The following is a 21,898-nucleotide window of genomic DNA, read 5'->3' on the forward strand; positions in this document are numbered from 1 at the left end:
GAGGCTGCGGTGGCCGGGAGCAGCCACTGCACTCCAGTCTGGGTGACAGAGTGAGACTCCAAATCAAAAAAATAAAATAAAATAAAATGGGGTGGTCGCTGAGTGCAGTGGTTCAAGCCTATAATTCCCAGCACTTTGGGAGGCCAAGGTGAAAGGATTGTCCGAGCCCATGGGTTCAAGACAAGCCTGGACAACTTGGCAAGATCTCATTTCTACAATAATTCAAAAAAATCAGCCAGGTGCAGTGGTACATGCCTATAATTCCAACTATTTGGAAGGCTGAGGTGGAAGGATTGCCTGAGCCCAGCAGGTCAAGACTGCAGTGGCTGTGAATGAGCCACTTCACTCCAGCCTGGGTGACAGAGTGAGACTGACTCAAAAAAAATTAAATAAAATAAAATAGGGTAATCAAAAAGCCCTCAGAGAAGTGATTATTTCCATCTTGCAGATGAAAAAACTGAGGCACAGAGAGGATACGTAAATTAACAAAGTGGCAGAGCCAAGACTCCAGCCCAGGCATTCTGGCCCCAGAATCTGTGCTCTTAACCCTGCGACTGGTTCTCACAATACTATGATTGGGGTGGCATGCAATGTGGCATCATTACTACTACCACTTGCAACTGCAGGGGGAGAAAGAAGTCGATTCTTACAGGGAGTAGTGAGATAAACTATGAAGTATCTTGGTTCGAGATATAAAGTTGTTGAATAACTAGAGTTGTCTGAAACAGAAGGGGCTGTTCAGGAACAAGGAAGCACTGGAAAGCTGGTGGTTCTCTCAAAAGACCCCTGGGCAGTGACTGACTGCACGGCATGAGGCCCTTCCTCCAATGACGGTACACATATGGTCTGTCTGTGCTTTGGGCATGGTGACTTAGGCTGGGGCATGACAGGGGGTGGTGTCATGAGAATCTGGCTCCTTGCTCAACTCTGGCAGGCAAAGTACCTTGACAGCCACAGTCCCACAGGAATGGGAGGAGGGGACAAAAACCCCAGCCCTATGCAGTCTCCTGTTTCTGCCGAAGTCTGAATTCTGATTTAACTCACTATTCCTTAAACTCCTCCAACACACATAGATGCTGGAACCTCATAAGACTTTTCATAATTTCATGATTACATAGAAAAATAATTTATTTTTGAAATTACAAATAATTTTTCTTTTGAACTTGTACAGGTTTTCAATACTGAGTCCAAAGCTTCTAAAGAACAGTTTCCAATATACATGTTGGGTCTCTCCCCATTAAAAAGGGAAAGAATTCTATTTGGGAACACTTTACATGAGTCCACTTTCCCCAGTACATTCTGCCTCAGAACCTGTCATCAGCGTTCATGAATAAGCTCTTCCCACAACTGGTTTTGAAAAAACTATTTCTGTACCTGCTTTCTTTACTCATTTAAAATAAGATTTTGTAGTTATTCAATGACAAACTAATATCATTGGGATGATACTTTCCAAATATGTACTCAGAACAGACAAAAAAAGTATCTGCTAACATCAGTAGCTTAAATCTCAATGTGGACATTAAAGGTTTTATTTACATGACTACTGTTGACGTTAACTGTTCAATCAAGTAAGATGCTGATTAAGCCATTACTCCACAAATAACCACTTTTTCCAAAGCTGTGTTCATATTTCTCATGCCATACATTTCACAGTAAGGAGCTGAATTTGGTAATAGGTTCTAAAGCCAATAATGAGTCATGACAGGCTGACTTTGACAAATGATCATCTCGTTAAAAAAAATAAAAGCCACAAATGTGTGCTTTTCTTCCCCTTTCTGGACAAAAATCAGTCACAGAATATTTTAGATATATTGCATAGAATGAACAACTTCCTCAAATGAATTAGTCTCCCAGAAGCATAGGATGAGAAGAATGTTTTGGAAATATTTCCTGTAATAAACTCACAACATTAAACATTATCCTATAAATATCTATATTTTTTTTTAGCACTTTCCCAACAAAGATTCTGCCATATAATTTCTATTATTAGCTCTAACAAATAGGGGAAGTATTTTATCCTCATGCAGACACTTTCAGTTTCTTTTTCTTGGCCTTCAGTACAGGAGGCAGAGAAATCTTAAAGGCTGTCCTGAAATGACACAGAGAATGAAAAACTTTTTTAATGCTCTGAATTACTGAAGTGTGAGCCACCCACACAAACTCAAAGATACTTACTCGCATGTAGTGCAGATTGGGCTGAAATTGCAGAATACTATAAATTAAATACAAAAACAAGGTTTAAAAACTACATAGTTAAAATATCTTCCGCCCAACACAGAAAAAAAGGAAAATCAGGAACATGAACTTACTTGACAAACACACAGAACAGACATAGCCAATTTCAATGAGATTTCGATGACAGAAGCAAGCTGCCCTGTAGTCGACATGAATTGGGGGTGGAAGGATTAACTGGGATCTCTGATCTTGATCAGGAAGAAATACCCACTGTAAACAAAAACAGACAAAGGAACTTTCATGTAAATCACGAGAAGAAATAACCTGAAGCCAACCATTCTCAGCTTCGAAACTCCAAGGCCACCCCATTACCTCCTTTCTTCGATTACTGGTATCAGTCATCTTGCTCCCATTCACACCCGGGACACAGGGTCATATTTACTCCAGTCATTAATTAGGGTCACTGCTGCTGTTTCCTTACCAGTAAATACTGCAGAAGGGAAGGCATCTGAGGCACCTTCAAGTACAGCCCTCCCGTGATGTCACAAGCCTGCAAGACACACAAAAGGCTCTCTGTCAAACAAGCATTTACTTGCATTTCCAGAGAAACAGAATTCTCTCACCAGTAATTCTCCTGGTCCACAAAAGGAGAGGTGGATATGACACTGCAAATTAGAAGGGAATGTTTTCCCAGAGTAGGTGAGGACCAGAACCTTCCTGCTACCTCTCAGGATGCTCAAAACATCTTATTTTTCCCCTCTTGACTGACACCCTTCCACCCTTTGAAGACTGTGGCATGGGAGTGCATGCCCCTTCTTCTGTTTGTTTGCTACTGATATATTTTTATTTACCACACTTATTTTCTTTATAATTCAAAACCAACAGCTTTGAGATACTAACATGTCCTAAAATTCACCCTATTAATGTGTCTAATTCAATGGTTTTTAGTAGATTCAGAGTTCACCAGTACTATCTGGTTTTTCTGTTTGTTTGTTTTTGTTTTTTGAGTTGGAGTCTCACTCCGTCGTCCAGGCTAGAGTGCAGTGGCACACTCACGGCCACCCCAGCATTGACCTGCTGGGCTCCTGCGATCCTTCCACCTCAGCCTTCTAGGCAGCCGGAACTACAGGTGTGCGCTACCATGCCCAGCTAATTTTTTATTTATTGTAGAGACAAGGTCTCACCAAGTTGTCCGGGCTGGTCTTGAACCCACAGACTCAAGCAATCCACTCACCTCACCTCCCAAAGTGCTGGGATTACAGGCTAAGCCGCCAAGTCCAGTCTGGTTTTTTAATAGGAGTCTCCCTCTGTCTTCCAGGCTGGAGTGCAGTGGCATGCTCACAGATCTTTCCACCTCAGCCTTCCAAGTAGCTGGAACCACAGGCATGCGCCACCTTGCCCAGCTAATTTTTGGATTTATTACAGAGATGAGGTCTCGTCAAGTTGTCCAGGCTGGTCTAGAACCCCTGGACTCAGGCAATCCTCTCACCTCTGCCTCCCAAAGTGCTGGGATGAGAGGTGTGAGCCACCATGCCTGGCTTAATTCCAGTATTCTCTTCCCTCCAGAGGGAAGCTCTGTACCCATGATCAGCCATTCCCCATTCATCTCTCCCCAACCCCCAGCAACGACCAATTGGCTTTTTGTCTATGGATTTCCCTATTTTGGAAATTTCATATAAACAGAATCATACAAAATGTGGCCTTTTGGACTGGTCTTCTTTTCATTAACATAATGTTTTCCAGGTTTCTCCATGCTGTAGCACGCATCAGCACTTCATTCCTTCTTCTAAAGGAGAATATTCCATTGTATGGATATACCACCATCTGTTTATCCATTCTTCAGTGAATGGACACGGGATTCCTTCCACTTTGGGGCTGTTTTGAATAACATAGCTATGAATATTCATGTATTCATGAATAAATTTCTGTGCGGATATATGTTACAGTTCTTTTGAGTATATATCTAGGAGTAGAACTACTGGGCCACATAGCAATTCTGTGTTTAAGTTTTCAAGGAAGTTCCAAACTGTTTTCCAAAGTGGCTATGCCATTTTACACTCACAGCAGCAGTGCAGGAGGGATCCAGCTTCTCTGTATCCTCACTGACACTTATCAGCTCATTCTTTTGTTTTGTTTTGTTTTTGGGTTGAAGTCTCACTGTTGCCCAGGCTGGAGTGCAGTAGCATGCTCATGGCCACCCAGCGTCGACCTGGTGGGCTCTGGTGATCCTTCTGCTTCAGCCTTCAAAGTAGCCGGAACTACAGGCGTGCGCTACCACGCCCGGCTAATTTTTATTTACTTATTGTAGAGATGAGATCTCACCAAGTTGCATGGGCTGGTCTCGAGCCAGCAGGCTCATGCAATCCACTCGCCTCAGCCTCCCAAAGTGCTGGGATTATAGGCTGAGCCACTGAGCCTGGCCATCAGATCACTGTTTTACTACAGCCATCTTAGTGGAGTGAAGTGGCATCTCACTGTTAACTCTGATTTGCATTCCCCAGTCACTAATAATATTGAGCATCTTTGCATACGCTTAGTGGCCACTTGTAGGTACTCTTTAGAGAAATGTCTTTGGCTGGGCGTGGTGGCTTATGCCTGTAATCCCAGCACTTTGGGAGGCCAATGTGAGAGGACTGCCTGAGCCCATGGGTTCAATACCAGCCTGGGCAGCTTGGCGAGACCTCGTCTCTACAATAAATCAAAAACTTAGCCGGGTGTGGTGGCATGTGCCTGTAGTTCCAGCTATTTGGAAGGTTGAGGCAAAAGGATGGCCTGAGTCCAGCAGATCAAGGCTGAGGTAGCCATGAGTGTACCACTGCACTTCAGCCTGGGTGACAAAGTAAGAGACTCCAACTCAAAAAAAGAAAAGAAAATAAATGTCTTTGCTTATTTTTATTTCTTTTTTAAAATTATTTATTTATTTATTTATTTTTGAGTTGGAGTCTCACTCTGTCGCCCAGACTGGAGTGCAGTGGCCGCTCCCGGCCACCGCAGCCTCGTCCCTCTGGGCTCCGGCAATCCTTCCGCCTCAGCCTTCCAAGTAGCTGGACCTACAGGCGCGCACTACCACTCCCAGCTAATTTTTGATTTATTGTGGAGATGAGGTCTCGCCAAGTTGCCCCAGCGGGTCTTGAACCCACAGGCTCAGAATCCACTCACCTCAGCCTCCCAAGGTGCGGGATTACAGGCTGAGCTACCGAGCCCGGCTTATTTTTTTTAATTTTTAAGTCGGAGTTTCACTCTGTCCTCCCAGGCTAGAGAGTGCAGTGGCACGATCACAGCCACAGCAGCCTCAACCTGCTGGGCTCAGGCGACACTTCAGGCTTCCAACTAGCTGGAATTTGTCAGTTTTAAGAGTTCTTCATGTAATCTGAATACAAGTCTCTTTATCTATCTTTTTTTTTTTTTTTTTTGAGTAGGAGTCTCACTCTGTAGCACAGGCTGGAGTGCAATAGCATGCTCATGGTCATCCTCAACCTGCTGGGCTCAGGTGATCCTTCCCCCTCAGTCTTCCAAGTAGCTGAAATCACAGGTATATGTCACCACATTCAGCTAATTTTTTTATTTATTGTAGAGTCAAAGTCTTGCCATGTTGCCCAGGCTGGTCTCGAACCTGTGGGCTCAGGCAATCCTCTCACTGCTGCCTCCCAAAGTGCTAGGATTATAGGCATGAACCACAGCACCTGGCCCTAAAATTTTATCTTAATTAATTTTTTAGAAACAAAAAGAGAGCCTGGGCACAGTGGCTGAAGCCTGTAATCCCAGTACTTTGGGAGGCTGAGGCAAGAGGACTGCCCGAGACCAGGGGCTTGAGACCAGCCTGGACAACTTGGCAAGACCTCATCTCTACAATAAAAAAAAAAAGAAGTAAAAATAGAGACAAGGTCTCCTGGTATTGCCCAGGCTGGTCTTGAACTCCTAGGCTCAAGCAATTCTCCCACAATTCTCCCAAAGTGTTGGGTACAGGCTTAAGCCACTGTGCTCAGCCTGCGGGCATCACTTCTAGTACCTCCACCAAAAAAAGAAAAATTAATAGATAAAATTAGTTTTAATAACATATTTTACTAAGTCAATATATCCAAATCATTATCATGTCATTGTGTAATCGACATAAAGATTTTTTTGTTTTTTTGCGTCAGAGTCTCACTCTGCCATCCAGGCTACAGTGGTCTAATCATGGCTCATGGTTCAGGTGATCCTCCTTCCTCAGCTTCTCAAGAAGCTGGGACTATAGGCACGCACCACCATGCCCAGGTAAGTTTTTTATTTTTTGTAGAGATGGAATCATTCTATGTTGCCAAGACTGGTCTCAAACTCCTAGACTCAAGCAATCTTCCTGCCTCGGCCTCCCAAAGTGCTAGAATTACAGTTGTGAGCCACTGTGTCTGACCCCAAAATCATTAATTTTCATAATCACCAACACCAAGCATTCTTTTAAAACATACCTGTTGGAGGAGCCCTGAGTCGGAGTCTAAAACACAGGCATCGATCAAAATATTCTGAAAGGAACATTTAAAAACTATTATAAGAATAATAACAATAATGGCCACTTACATTGAGAACCCCCTACGCGTTGGACTCTAGCTTAAAAGAGCTCATTGAACATGCATGATGATTCTACACGGCAGACATTTCACTTGCATCTGGTAGCTGAAGACCCAGGACGTGGCTGGACTGTGGCCACAGAGCCAGCAGGTGGCAGAGCTGTCCCCCCCACTGTGCCTATCGCCAAGGTCCCTGCTCTTTTCACTGCATCACGTTGCCACTCCACAACAGGGAATATCACACATGGCTACTGCAGCATTTTACAGCAAGACCAGATTTAAGAAGGTTTTCTTTCTCTATAAACATAAAATGTATGCATAATCCATTTGAACATTTAAGTTACTTGCAAAGTAAAAATACTGAATCTTTATATACTTCGCAAATTAAAGAGAAACTGAGGCAAAGTTTATGCAGCAAACTGTCAAATCAGAGATTATCAGCGTGAGTTCCAAGGATATTATCTGAATACCATGAAACTATATGCAAAAATGTCTTGTTTTGTTTCGCTTTTTGGAGTCACTCTGTCTCCTGGAGTATAGTGCATGCTCACAGCTTACCCCAGCCTTGACCCCTGGGCTCAGGCGATCCTTCTGCCTCAGTCTCTAAAGTAGCTGGGGCCACAAGCATGTGCCATCATATCTAGCTAATTTTTTAAAAAATATTTTGTAGAGATGAGGTCTTACTATGCTGCTTAGACTGGTCTTGAACTTTTGGGCTCAAGCAATCCTCTTGCCTCGCCCTCCCAAAGTGCTGGGATTACAGGCATGAGCCATTGCACCTGATATGCAAAACTGAGTGCACATTGTCCCGGGGACCCACCCAATTCTCACATAGTCCAGGGTCCAAAATAGAAAAATGATTAGTACACAATAAGGATTCTGGATTCCCAGCCCATTAATAAAGCTATTTAGTCAGAATGCCTCTCTGAGTAGGTCATTCGAAAAATGAAACCGGTTCCTTCATTACAAAGTAAATATTCTTAAAAGGAAAGCTTTCAATTTACCTGCTTCTGTGCCGCGAAGACAACATTCATGAAGTTCATATACTGCAATGCACTGTCTTCTGCAGCCTTAATCACCTAAACATCACAGTCATGTTAAAACCTCTCAGCCACATCGCCGGACTCTTGGTCAAATGTCATACAATATGCCTCGACCCATGACCAACGTTATTTTTCCAGTTTGTCTTTCCATTTATCATTATTAAATAATACCTAAAGTGCAAAGATGACAGCAACATTTCCCCCAAATGCTACTACCCAAAGGGAGGTAACAGTTTGATGAACATTCTACTAGAGAGCACTTGTGAGCACAAGTATACACACTCAAGCCCAAAATACACATACAGGCATAATAGGATGACACTCTACCTAGTGTTCCACAATCTGCTGTTTCAGCCTGCAACTTATGGGAGGAAATTTTTTATGTCGATTAATTAGAATACATATATATGTCTCACTCTGTCACCCAGGCTGAAGTGCAGGGGCATGCTCACAGTCACCGCAGCCTCAACCTGCTGGGCTGAGATGATCCTTCCACCTCAGCCTTCGAAGTAGCTGGACCTACAGGCATGCACCACCACGCCTGGCTAATGTTTTGATTTATTATAGAGATGACGTCTCACCAAGTTGCCCAGGTTGGTCTTGAACCTGTGAGCTCAGGCAGTCCTCTCGCTTCAGCTTCCCAAAGTGCTGGGATTATAGGCAAGAGCCACCGCACCCAGTATATATGTATGTGTTTTTTTTTTAAGTAGAGTCAGGGTCTTACATTGTTGCCCAGGCTGGTCTCAAACTCCTGGGCTCAAGTGATCCTCCCTCTACAGCCTCCCAAAGTGATGGGATTACACTAAGTCCCCTATATATGAACAGGTTCCATTCCAAGAGTGCATTCGTAAGTCCGATTTGTTTATAAGCCCGGCAAAGTTAGTCTAGGTACCCAACTAACACAATTGGCTACCTAGTACTGTACCAGCTACACCAGCACTGCTTTTGTTTTTTGGTTTTTTTTTTTTGAGTTGGAGTCTCACTCTGTCGCCCAGACTGCAGTGCAGTGGCTGCTCCTGGCCACCGCAACCTCAACCTGCTGGGCTCCGGCGATCCTTCCGCCTCAGCCTTCCCAGTAGCCGGAATTACAGGTGCGCGTTACCACGCCCGGCTAATTTTTTGATTTTATTGTACAGATGAAGTCTCGCCTGCCCAGGCAGGTCTCGAACCCGCGGGCTCAGGCAATCCATTCACCTCAGCCTCCCAAAAGCGCGGGATTACAGGCTGAGCCACCGAGCCCGGCTCCAGCACTGCTTTTACATGCACTTTTGGACATCCTGGTCTTGAAATAAATTATATTGTCCTATTATACTCTATACAGTACTCTAATGTATACAAACGCACAACCACTTGTAGAGGATGCATGCCTGTGACAACGTACACCAGACACATGAACTAACTTATGTGACGACATGAGAACACATGTTCGCATTTTTGAAAGTTCACAACTTGAAGGTTTGTATATAGGGGACTTACTGTACAGGCATGAGTCATCATGTCTGGTCAAACTAGAATACACACTTCTTGCTGACTTCATAAATTTCTACCATTCAACCAATTATCTATAGGGGCTATTTAATCAGTTTCCAATTCTCAGTTTTAAACAATGCTCTGACAACACCCTCATAGACCCTTTACAAAACTCCCTAATTACCTGCAAAAGATCATCAATGATTGCTAAAGCATATGCATATTTAATTTTGACACAGATTGCCAAACTACCTTCCAGAATAATCAATACCAATTCCAATCTATCCTCCCATCAGTAATGCATGGGAATAACCAATCCCCAACACTGCTGTCAACCCTGGGTACTGCCAGATTTTTCACCTGTGCCAAGCAGCAAACAATGAAAATCCCATTATTTGACGTTTCTCTGCTTATGAGTAAGACTGAACATATCTTCAAATACCAAAACTGACCCCTGATTTCTTCTTTTGCAGACTGCTAATTTTCTACCTGTTTTTCTTGAGTAAAGCTTAACTTTAAAAAATTAATTTATAAGAACTCCTTTTTATTTTAGAAATAGTAGATTAATTCTCTATCAGGTAGCTCTGCTGAAAATACTTTTCCTAATACTTTTCTTTCATTTTTATTTTGGGAGTTTTATGTTTTTGTTTTGTTTTGTTTTGTTTGAGTTGGAAGCCCAGACTGGAGTGGGCCACCGCCGCCTCGACCTGCTGGGCTCCGGCAATCCTTCCGCCTCAACCTTCCAAGTAGCTGGAACTACAGGTGCGTGCTACTATACCCAGCTAATTTTTTGATTTATTGTAGAGATGAGATCTCGTCAAGTTGCCCAGGCAGGTCTTGAACCCGCGGGCTCGGGCAATCCACTCATCTCGGCCTCCCAAAGTGCGAGATTACCGGCTGAGCCACTGAGCCTGGCCAAGTTTTATATTTTTGAGGCAAAAAGCTTTCCTTTAAAGTTCCACATCATGTTTAGAAGGAACACACCTTTCCCAAATTATCAACAGATACTTTCTTCTAGCACTTTTTATGACCTGAATATTTACAATGAAATGATGGATCTTGACTAGAATGTATTTAGAATAAGCAGTGAGACAGGGACCCAGCTCTGTTTCCCCCTAAATAGCCAACCAACTGGCCCAGCACCTTTTATTGAATAATCAATTTTCTTCCCACTAATTTGAAGTGTTCCTTTGTGACAAGTCAGATTCCCACATGTACTGTTTTATTTCTGGACTCTAGTCTTTCCCATATTGTTTGTGAACTACAACATCAGTACTACACTGTTACTACAGCCTTACAATGTGTTTTAATGACTACCAGAGCAAGTTCCTACTTATTCGTTTTCAGAAAGTTCCTGAGTATTCTTTTTGATTTCTTTTCCCAGATAAACTTGCGTTTCTTTTTTAAATCTCCTCACCCTGCCAGGAAAAAACACTCACTGATATTCTGACTGAGAGTGCACTGAATTTACAGTGTGATTCAGAAAAAAATTGACATCTAAGAATAAAACATAACTCTTCACTTGTTCAATTCTTCTATTTCTCTCAGAATTTTAGTTTTTCTACATAGTTTTACACATTGCTTGTTTTAAATTAATTCTAGATAGTTAATATGTTTTACTTCTATTATGAGTCTTATTTCCCACAATGTTTTTTAATTGTCTAAAGTTGTATATAAGCATAGAAATGATTTTTTAAATCTTACCAATATTCTTGATTTCATTTCCTGATTATCTATAAAGAGATAAAAACATTAGAATTGAATTAAATCTTATTAAACATACATGATTTTGTAACCAATTTTTTTTTAAAGCAAGATTTATTGAGAGGACAGAAAAGCTCCCACAGTGAGAGGGGACCCAAAGGGGTTGCCTGTAACCAATTTTTAAAGAGCCCACCAAACACACAGTAGCAAAATAAGTAGAATTATAGTTTTCATTAAAAAACATAGATTCCTACCTTTAACTTCTTTGTTCATTCTATGAATGTCTTAATTTCTTAGCATTAAGGAATACAAAAATATTATTTTATTTCATAAATATTTATAGTAAACAGAAAAATAACCTCAAATTTTAGTTAAATAAATTCACCACCCACCTAGTAAAAAAAAGAAAAACTTTACTTACTGTGATACTCAAGTGTGATTGGGGGTTTTCAATTACTAATTCTGCAATCAACCTGGCTTTGTTAACTGATCTAAATATGATCTTTGTCTCAGAAGACTAAAATTACCAACACTTATCCTGTTATCTACCTCACCCTACACTTGAATACTAAGACCACAAGTATTCATTGATAAAGATGATCAAACAACCTAAATCAGAGTTCTAGGAAAAAGGAATCAGTACTGTCCAAAACAGAAATAACTACCTAAGACTGAGAGAATAGCACACAGATAAAATTGAAATGCTCAGAAAGGTGCTGCTGCTCCATGCTAAGTGCAGAAAAATTTGTTCACTTGCACTGAAGCAGCCATGTGTTTATTAAGCTTCAGGGTCAGTAAATAGCTTTTAAAATCAAACACCATTCCCAACTCAAAGAAAACAAAATTCTTTAAAAGCCTCAATTCATCAAAATAAGAAATAAGGAAGCATCCTGAAGAAAACCAAAGAAACCAGAGAGTTTTCTCAATCTTCCTGCTTCAAAGTTTTACAGCTTGTCTTAAAAACATTTCAAAGCCTAGATAATTTTTAATTATCCACCACTTTAGAATACTCACAATCTCCGTTAATGGACACCCAAGGTTCCAAAAAATGTGCCAAGTTAAAATGTGTGAGCTCCAGAAGATAACTTCTGGATGATGTAGACACCAAGGATACAGCAAAGGGCTTTGGCCAGGGATCCAGCCAGCAGAGCCTCTGTCTGTTGGCCTTTTATGTCACCTACAAATAATAAAACATAGCAACAAGGGAACATTTCAGTACTTTCTTGAACTAAAATCACTTAATACTTTTTTGAACTAAGTATACTTTTAAACCAAAGTATTCTTCATGAATGAAAGCAAACAACATTTTCTTGGTTTGTTTTTTTTTTTTTTGAGTTGGAGTCTCACTCTGTCACCCAGACTAGAATGCAGTGGCCGTTCCCAGCCACCGCAGCCTCGACCTGCTGGGCTCCGGTGATCCTTCCGCCTCAGCCTTCCGAGTAGCTGGCACTACAGGCGCACGCTACCATCCCTGGCTAATTTTTGATTTATTGTAGAGATGAGGTCTTGCCGAGTTGCTCACGTGGGTCCCGAACCCGCGGGCTCAGGCAGTCTACTCACCACAGCCTCCCAAAGAGCTGGGATTACAGGCTAAGCCACCGAGCCCGGCCAGTTTTTGAAATTTTTAATGTAAAATTTACATAACTATTTTAACTTTTTTTTTTCCTTGAGTTGGAGTCTTACTCTGTTGCCCAGTCTGGAGTGCAGTAGGCATGCTCACGGCCACCACTGCCTCGACCTGCTGGGCGCAGGCGATCCTTCCGCCTCAGCCTTCCAAGTAGCTGGAACTACAGGCACACACTACCATGCCCGGCTAATTTTTTTGATTTATTGTAGAGATGAGTTCTCCCCAAGTTGCCTGGGCAGGTCTCGAACCTGTGGGCTCAGGCAGTCCACTTGCCTTGGCCTCCCAAAGTGCTGGGATTACAGGCTGAGGCACCAAGCCCGGCCCATTTGAATTATTTTTAAGTGTACGTTTCAGTAGCGTTGAGTATAATCTCGTTGGTGTGCAATCATCATCATCATCATCATCATCATCCATCTCCAGAACTTTTTCCTCTTCCCAAACTGAAACACTGTGTCAGTTAAACAATAATTCTCCATTCTCCCTGCCCCCAGCACCAGCATATTTTAAAGTGAGAAAAGATTTAAAAGTTGCTTATGTAAGTATTACTGAGGACAGATTGCTATCTATGTTTTTTAACTCAGTTTGAAAATGTTGTTTGAAGCCAGGCTCAGTGGCTCAGCCTGTAATCCCACGCCTTGGGAGACTGAGGTGAGTGGACTGCCTGAGCCCGCGGGTCTCAAACCCGCCTGGGCAACTTGGTGAGACCTCATCTCTACAATAAATCAAAAAATTAGCCAGGCGTGGTAGTGCGCACCTGTAGTTCCAGCTACTTGGAAGGCTGAGGCGGAAGGATCGCCGGAGCCCAGCAGGTCAAGGCTGCGGTGGCCGGGAGTGGCCACTGCACTCCAATCTGGGCGACAGAGTAAGACTTCAACTCAAAAAAAAAAAAAAAAAATTCCAAAAACTGGTAAAATGCCAAATTTTGTTATCTATATTTTACCATAATAAAAACATTAATTAAAATATCCTGTTGTTATTTGGAAAAGTTCAAGTTTATTAATGATCTGCATGATACAAAATGTCACACACACAAGCAGGCAGCCCGGACAGGGACAAGGTTCCGGGGCTCCCTGCATCCGTCTTCTACTACCCCTTCCTTTCCATCACCCTCCATGCTTAGCCAGTGAAAAGAAGTCTGGAGATACTCTTTCCCCTGGCTTCAGGAAGCAGGAAAAAGTTTGCCACTTGTTTGGTGCCTTGGGTGAAAAAGTCACTCAAGAAATCAAAATCCTAAACTTGCATTTCAAGACTGTATGAAGCCTAGACTTAAACCGTGAAAACCAGCTTGTAGTTGGTCTAAGAGAACTGAACCCCATGGATAAAGTCAGATCAGGAAAGGTCTTGAATACTATCCTGAGAAAGTTGAGACTTTACCCAGGAGGCCAGTGGTTCTCAAAGAGAGATTCTGGAACAAGCTACAGAAGCATCACCTAGGAATGCAATAGAAATACAAATTCTCTAGGCTGGGTGTGGTGGTTCACACCTATAATCCCAGCACTTTGGGAGGCCAAGGTGAGAGGCCTGCCTGAGCCCATGGGTTCGAGACCAGCCTGAGCAACTTGGCGAGACCTCATCTCTACAATAAAAATTAGCCGGGCACGGTGGCTTGTACCTGCAGTTTCAGCTACCTGGAAGGCTGAGGCGGAAGGATCACCTGAGCCCAGCAGGTCGAGGCTGCAGTGGCCATGAGCATGCCACTGCATTCCAGCCTGGATGACAGAGTGAGACTCCGGCTCAAAAAAAATGATGATAACTATGGAGGCTAAGTGGAAAGGCTTGGCTGAGGAGAAAGGAGTCAGAAGTTGGAGGAAGCTCTTACAATTATTTCGAGCAGCAGCTCTAAACTTGGAAGGGGCAGTAAACGTGCACTCCCAGGGTACATTAGCAATGTCTGAAGATGTATTTGATTGTCACAGCTGGGGGGTTTTATGGCATCTACTGGGTTGAGGCCAAGAATGCTGCTATACATCCTACAATGTGTAGGACAGCCCCCACAACAAAGAATTATCCAGCCCAAAATTTAAGATGTCAGATTTTGGAGATACTTCTGCGGTGAAACCACTGGGACTCTGTAGCCACTTAGATGTTGGGTGTGAGAAGCAGTCAAAAATGAAAGTTTTAAATTTGGAAAGCTAAGTGGACGGGGTGAAAGAAACAGAGAACAGAAATGGTGGTGTCATTAAGGGCAAAGAGCATGAAACTAGTCTGGGTCATGTTAAGAAACTGTGAGCTGCTTAAATGGAGACACGCGAGCTTGAAAGAAAGTCTGGGTTAGGCTGGGTACAGTGGCTGACACCTGTAATCCCAGTGCTTTGGGAGGCTAAGGCAGGAAGATTACTTGAGCCCAGGAGTTCAAGACCAGCCAGGACAACATAATGAGACTCCTGTCTCCATAAAAAATTTTTTTTTTTATTAGCTGGACATGATGGTATGCATCTGTAGTCCAAGCAACTCAGGAGGCTGAGGCTAGAGGACCGCTTGAATCTAGAAGTTGGAGGTTGAAGTGAGCCAAGACTGTACCACTGCACTCCAGCCTGGGTGTCTCAAAAAAAAAGAAACTCTGGGTTACAGACAAAGATTGGGAAGAGCCCATATATAAATGGTAATTATACCAGGCTCGGTGGCTCAGCCTGTAATCCCGCGCCTTTGGGAGGCTGAGGTGAATGGACTGCCTGAGCCCACGGGTTCGAGACCCGCCTGGGCAGCGAGACTTCATCTCTACAATAAATTTTTAAAAAATCAGCCAGGCGTGGTAGCGCATGCCTGTAATTCCGGCTACTTGGAAGGCTGAGGCGGAAGGATCGCCAGAGCCCAGCAGGTCGAGGCTGCGATGGCCGGGAACAGCCACTGCACTCCAGTCTGGGCAACAGAGTGAGACTCCAACTCAAAAATAAAATAAAATATAATAAATGGTAATTAAAGACAAAAGTGGAAAAGAACGTAGAGGAGGAGAAAAGAAAATCATATGAACAAAAATTTTTAAAAATATACTGAGATAGAATGAAGGAAAAGCCAGAAATGGGGACTAAGAAAGAATGGTAAAAAAGAGGGAAAATGGGTCAACAGGACATCATTAGAAGTCAAAAAGTGTTTAAGGAAGTAAAGTCTGGTCAATTGTCAAATGCTGTAGAGGTCAGGCACACAATGCGTAGACTTTGATGAAATGCTTTACAAAGAAAAGAGAGTGTTCAAGCTGACAGTATCAAAAACTTCCAATATCTGAGCTTAAAACCTCAAGGCCCTCCCAAATCAATCCCATTTGCAAAATAACAATTAAAAAAGCTGTTACTCTTGGTCATTAGATCCTTAATCTCTTCAGCAATAACTTCATTTGCTGCTGTTAACAGCTCGTATTTTCCATCTTTACTCCCAGAGGGATTAAATTCAGAAGGAGGGTTGCCAGGGTCCCCAAAGAAGTCTCCAACTCGGCCATTCTTCCCAGGATACAAAAATCGACTGAAACAGCAGGGGGAAAACCTAGTTACACCAGGATGTATTGCTCACACTCTCACTCATCATCAGAATGACACTCAGCAGAGAAAACAGAAATCACACCAATTTTGGACTTAGAAGAGTTTATAATACATTTCATTTTTTTAATGTATAAAACACAGCTGGGTGCAGTGGCTCATACCTGTAATCCCAGTACTTTGGGAGGCGGAGGCGAGGACTGCCTGAGCCCAGGGGTTCAAGACCAGCCTGGACAACTTGGTGAGGCCTCGTTGATCCAACAAATCAAAAATTAGTCGGGCATGGTGGCACGGACCCATAGTTCTACTTGGAAGGCTGAGGCAGAAGGTCTGCCTAAGCCCAGCAGATTGAGGCTGCAGTGGGTATGAGTGTGCCACTGCATTCTAGCCTGAGTGACAGAGTGAGACTCCAACTCAAAACAAAAAAGGTATAAAGCAAGCAAGATGGCAAAGATTCATCTATCACATAGAAAGTCTTCATGGTTCCAGTGTTTTCTGAAAAATGAGTGGAAATCAAGAGAGTGCTGGGTTACGGTCCCTGAAACACTTAAGAGGGTTCCCATGCCAGGCATGGTGGTTCACGCCTGTAATCCCAGCACTTTGAGAGATGGAGTCAAGAGGATCTCCTGAGCCCGAGGGCTCAAGACCAGCCTGGGTAACTTGGCAAGACCTCGTCTCTACAATAAAAAAAAAAACTAGCTGGGCATGACGGTGCACATCTGTAGTTCCAGCTACTTGGAAGGCTGAGGCAGAAGGATTGCTTGAGCCCAGCAGGTCGAGGCTGCAGTGGCCATGAGCATGCCACTGTACTCCAGCCTGGGCACAGAGTGAGACTCCAACTCAAAAAAAACAAGAGGAGTGTACATGCTTTCCTTTCACAGAAGACAATCAGAAGAGATTCATGCCAAATTACTACTAGTTTGTTATTATTTGGTTTTGCTTTTTTTTTTTTTTTTTTTGACACAAGTTCTCACTCCATTGCCCAGACTGCAGTGCAGTAACACAGTCCTGGCTCACCACAGCCTCCAACTCCTGGACTGAAGCAATTCTCCCGCCTTGGCCTCCCAAAGTGCTGAGATTACAGGCATGAGCCACCATGCCCAGTGTAGTTTATTATTTAAGGTATGCATTATCTAGCCCAGTAATAAAAATTTAGCCCAAAGGTCCCTGAAAAGATTCTCCTAGTGCTTCATGACTCTTAAGGTAATTACATAAGGGATTTCAACAATCAACTTTTTTTATTAAAAAAAAAGATAAGAAAACTTTGCCTATTATAGCTTTTACTGGTACCTTAACCAAACTTACACAGGAATTCAATTCTACAGTCAGCACATAATGTAACAAGTAAATATGATCAGATTTGTTCATGAAAATCCTTGCCGTATACACGGCCACATTTACACACCAGCAGCAGGCTTCGCACCATCTCGTGGTGAGTCGAACAGCCAATTTTTACACAAACATTAAAAAATGATCACTGTTTCTTCCACCGAGCACAAGATGGGGTAGTTGGCTTGGTTTAGAAGCTGATGTTGTAAGAACAACTCTTATTTCTAAAAAGAAACACCCACAGAACAGTGAAGTGTCAAGCCATGAGAGCTGCACAGAGCTGAAGGGAAAGTCACATCTCCCATCTTAGCTGCCCTCTGGGACAGACACATCATGAGAAGACAGCTAAGGGGAAGTACCTGCCCAATTTGATAGTTCTCCTACCTTTTTCTACCTAGATAATATAGTTTAATCTGTGCAAATTACACGTGCCATTGTGCAGCTCTACCATCCATCAGTCATGAAGTTTTCAATAGTATCACAATGTACATGCACTGGTCTTGATGTTGTGGCTATTGTCCACTGGCAGAGACAACATTTTCTTTTTTCTTTTTTCTTTCTTCTTTTTTTTTTTTTTTTGAGTTGGAGTCTCACTCTGTCGCCCAGACTGGAGTGCAGTGGCCTCTCCCTGCCACCGCAGCCTCGACCTGCTGGGCTCCGGCGATCCTTCCGCCTCAGCTTTCCAAGTAGCCAGAATTACAGGTGTGCGCTACCACACCCGGCTGATTTTTTTGATCTATTGTAGAGATGAGGTCTCGCCAAGTTGCCCAGGTGGGTCTCGAACCTGCGGGCTCAGGCAATCCACTCACCTCAGCCTCCCAAAGGTGCGGGATTATAGGCTGAGCCACCAAGCCCGGCTTCTTTTTTTTGAATTGATATCTCACTCTGTCACCCAGGCTGGAGTGCAGCACAATCATGGCCACTGCAGCCTCAACCTGCTAGGCTCAGCCAACCCTTCCACCTTAGCTTTCCAAGTGTCTGGAGCTGTAGGCAAGCCCCACTATGTCTGGCTAATTTTTTGATTTATTGTAGAGACGAGGTCTTGCCAAGTTGCCCAGGCTGGTCTCGAACCCCTGGGCTCAGGCAATCCTCTCACCTCCACCTCCCAAAGTGCTAGGATTATAGGTGTGAGCCACCAGGCCCAGCTAGAAATCATTTTCTTTTGCGACATGGAATAGGAATAGTACTTGCCAACTGACATGAGAGCACATGAATGTTAAGGACTGAACAAGAAAAGGGATCACAGTGGTCATACCTTTCTTGAATGTGACTTGCTATCACAGCAAGTTTGTTGGAACGATTCATGAACAAATGGGAATTTCCCAGCACCATCACAGCATCTATGCATTTGGATAAAGTAAACTGTTGAAAAAAAAGAAGACATTAGGAAAACAAATGAGGTATTCAAATAATCCAATATTTCAGGCCTTGAAATGATTAAAACTTCATTTAAGTTTTAGGTAATTATTCACTGTTAAAGATTTGCTTAGGAGGTCCCCTCCTCCAAAGCCATAAGCAAAAACACTTGAAAATGAGTTTTCTCGTTTTTCTTATATAAGATCACTTCTACATTAGCCTAATATGTCACAAATATTTTCTGTAACACATTTAGGAAACAACAAACGTCACATCCTTTGTGATAAAATTATTATCAAACTATTGCTACACGTGCAGGAGATAACTAATACATACTGGACAAATTGGAGATTTGCAGTTTTATTTTTTTGGTTTTTATTTTTTTGAGTCGGAATCTCACTCTGTCACTCAGGCTGGAGTGCAGTGGCACTCTCACGGCCACTGCAGCCTTGACCTGCTGGGCTCAGGCGATTCTTCTGCCTCAGCCTTCCAAATAGCCAGAACTATAGGCGTGCGCCACAATGCCCAGTTAATTTTTGGATTTATTATAGAGACGAGGTCTTACCAAGTTGCCCAGGCTGGTCTTGAACCCGTGGGTTCAGGTAATCCTTTCACCTTGGCTTCCCAAAATGCTGGGATGACAGGCATGAGCCACAGCACCCGGTTGATTTGCTGTTTTCAATTCATTTAGTCCCCAAATATACTGAGCACCCACTATATACCAGGCAAAGATTCCTTCTGTCAAGGAGCTTACATTCTCACAAGTACTGAGATGACTAAGAAACAAAAGTGTGGTTTTTTTTCCCAGTGCTCTACACATTCAGAGAAACTTCTCTAGCAACGAACTCTACAGATGATCCTAAGCTGAGCACAATGGCTCATACCTGTAATCCCAACACTCTGGGAGTCTGAGGCGGGAGAACTGCTTAAGCCCAGGAGTTCCAGATCAGTCTGGGCAACATGCCAACTCAGCACAACTAAAAATCAAAAAAGTACTAGCCAGGTCTAGTGGCACAGGCCTGTAATCCCAGCTACTCAGGTAGTTGAGGCAGAAGGATCGCCTGATCCCGGGAGGTTGAGGCTGTAATGAGTCATGATTGTACCACTGCACTCCAGCCTCAGGGACTCCAACTCAAAAAAAAGAAAAGAATTAGCCAGGTGTAGTGGTGCCCACCTGTAGTCCCAGCTACTTGGGAGGCTGAGGTCGAGGCTGCAGTGAGTATGACCGTGCCACTGCACTTCAGCCTGGGCAACAGAGTGAGACTCTTACTCAAAAACAATAACAACAAAAATCCTTAAAAGTATAGTCCTCATATGAGGAGGGACCCAAAAAATACTGGAATTTATTTATAAAAAAATCATATGTTTAGCCAGGCTTGGTGGCTCAGCCTGTAATCCCACACTTTGGGAGGCTGAGGCGAGTAGACTGCCTGAGCCCGCAGGTTCGAGACCCGCCTGAGCAACTTGGCGAAACCTCATCTCTACAATAAATCAAAAAATTAGCCGGGCGTGGTAGCAAGTGCCTGTAGTTTCAGCTACTCGGAAGGCTGAGGCAGAAGGATCGCCGGAGCCCAGTGGGTAGAGGCTGCAGTGGCCAGGAGCGGCCACTACACTCCAGTCTGGGTGACAGAGTGAGACTCCAACTCAAAAAAAAAAAATCATATGTTTATTCTTTGTAGTGAAGGAACAGTTCCATATCTTGATTATGATGGTGGTTAACAAATGTATGCATGTGTTAAAATGGCACAAAACTATACACACACACACATGCACACACACATATGAGTGCATACAAAATGTGCAATCTGAACAAGGCCTGTGGATTTCACCAACAGTTTCAATATTGTGCTACAGCTATGTAAGATAAGCTATGTAAACTAGGAGAAGCTGGGTGAAGGGGATCTCTCTGTACCATTTTCTATAGTTTTCTGTGACTCTATAATTCTTTCAAAGTAGAAAAAAATTTTTTAAAGACTACATATTGCATGAAGCCAATATATGAGATGTCCAGAAAAGGCACTATAGCGACAGAAGGCAGAGGAGTGGCTGCCTGCAGCTTGGAGGCAGAAGCAGGGACAAGGGAACTTTATGCAGCAAATGGTCTAAAATGGAACTGTTTGCTGGTTACACAACTTCACAAATTCACTTTTAAAAAAAAAATCACTGAATTGCGGGTGGATTCTATGGCATGTAAATCATACCTTAATTACAAAAGCAATAAACACACACTCAGTTAAAACAGAAACATACAAAGGCACCTCAAGCAGTCTTACCTGAGACTCCTTCAATGCTTGCTTTCCCCACCAAATTGGGTTGGTATCAACTATGATAACTAGAAGATTCAATTCATCTTCTGAAAATATTAACAAGAAATATAATTCTAAAAATTAGACTCATGGAAATGAATCAAAGCTAACACTCCCAATTCATAAGTGAAATCCAGAGCAAGTACCACATGTGTCTAAATGCTCATTACCCTAGGACTACAAGCATAACAGAAGGTCCGGTTCTTCTAGAGGTGCAAGGCTCAGCGGGCCCTTAGCAAGCTCTTGCCTGCTTCCCGGACTGGAATGTACACTCTGCAAGTAGGATCTGTCTGTTCTGCTCACTGTTTATCCTCGGCTCCTAGCACATTGCCCAGTATACAGCAGATGCTCAAGTAATATCCACTGAATGAACCCAATGATATTTGCATTTTGAATGCCTGGTTAAGGACAGAAGGCACTGGTTAACCAGTAGGAGGAATCCCAGTGGTAGAATTTCAGGCATGCGGTATCAGAGGGAGGACACAGGAGTCCATTTAGTCCAGGCTCATCAAATCACCCAGCAGCAAGGCCAGTTGTGATTAGGAACCAATCTGCAAGAGGTAAAAACCAGAGGGAAAAGCAATTCCTATGTAAAGATTTTACTGTGAAAAGCAAATCTTCAAAGTGACAGTGACAATTAAACAAGCTACTTTAGCAAATTAATCATTCATTTGGATTTATGGCTTTTTTTTTTTTTTTTTTGAGAGACAGTGAGATGTTGTCTCACTATGTTGTCCAGGCTGGTCTCAAACTCCTGAACTCAAATGATCTTCCCACCTCAGCCTCCCTAGCAGCTGAGACTACAGGCATGCATCATCTCAAACATATATATATATATATATATATATATATTTTTTTTTTTTTTTTTTTTTTT

At 42.9% G+C, this 21,898-nt stretch overlaps 1 protein-coding gene across 5 annotated transcripts in view; it reads right to left on the minus strand.

Annotated features, from left to right (window-relative positions):
- Nucleotides 1–1,106: 1,106 nt before the first annotated feature.
- GTF2H3 (general transcription factor IIH subunit 3) overlaps nt 1,107–21,898 on the minus strand; it is a 30,538-nt gene continuing 9,746 nt past the window's right edge. The window contains exons 3-14 of one of the 5 annotated variants that reach the window (XM_008057339.2): nt 20,992–21,071; nt 18,618–18,724; nt 15,853–16,019; nt 12,051–12,113; nt 11,191–11,220; nt 10,937–10,965; nt 7,724–7,798; nt 6,621–6,674; nt 2,657–2,725; nt 2,310–2,445; nt 2,176–2,212; nt 1,107–2,089 (exon numbers count right to left, since the gene is read on the minus strand). In XM_008057339.2, coding sequence (XP_008055530.1) covers nt 2,020–2,089; nt 2,176–2,212; nt 2,310–2,445; nt 2,657–2,725; nt 6,621–6,674; nt 7,724–7,798; nt 10,937–10,965; nt 11,191–11,220; nt 12,051–12,113; nt 15,853–16,019; nt 18,618–18,724; nt 20,992–21,071 — 917 coding nt within the window. In that variant the 3' untranslated portion in view covers nt 1,107–2,019. Of the gene's footprint in view, nt 2,090–2,175; nt 2,213–2,309; nt 2,446–2,656; nt 2,726–6,620; nt 6,675–7,723; nt 7,799–10,936; nt 10,966–11,190; nt 11,229–11,950; nt 12,114–15,852; nt 16,020–18,617; nt 18,725–20,991; nt 21,077–21,898 lie in introns of those variants that run through there. The other 4 variants (XM_008057340.2, XM_021711966.1, XM_021711967.1 and 1 more) reach the window with 4 other exon arrangements.

The sequence above is a fragment of the Carlito syrichta genome, unplaced genomic scaffold, assembly GCF_000164805.1.
Source record: "Carlito syrichta isolate Samal-C Ts95f unplaced genomic scaffold, Tarsius_syrichta-2.0.1 Scaffold302955, whole genome shotgun sequence".
NCBI lineage: Eukaryota > Metazoa > Chordata > Mammalia > Primates > Tarsiidae > Carlito > Carlito syrichta.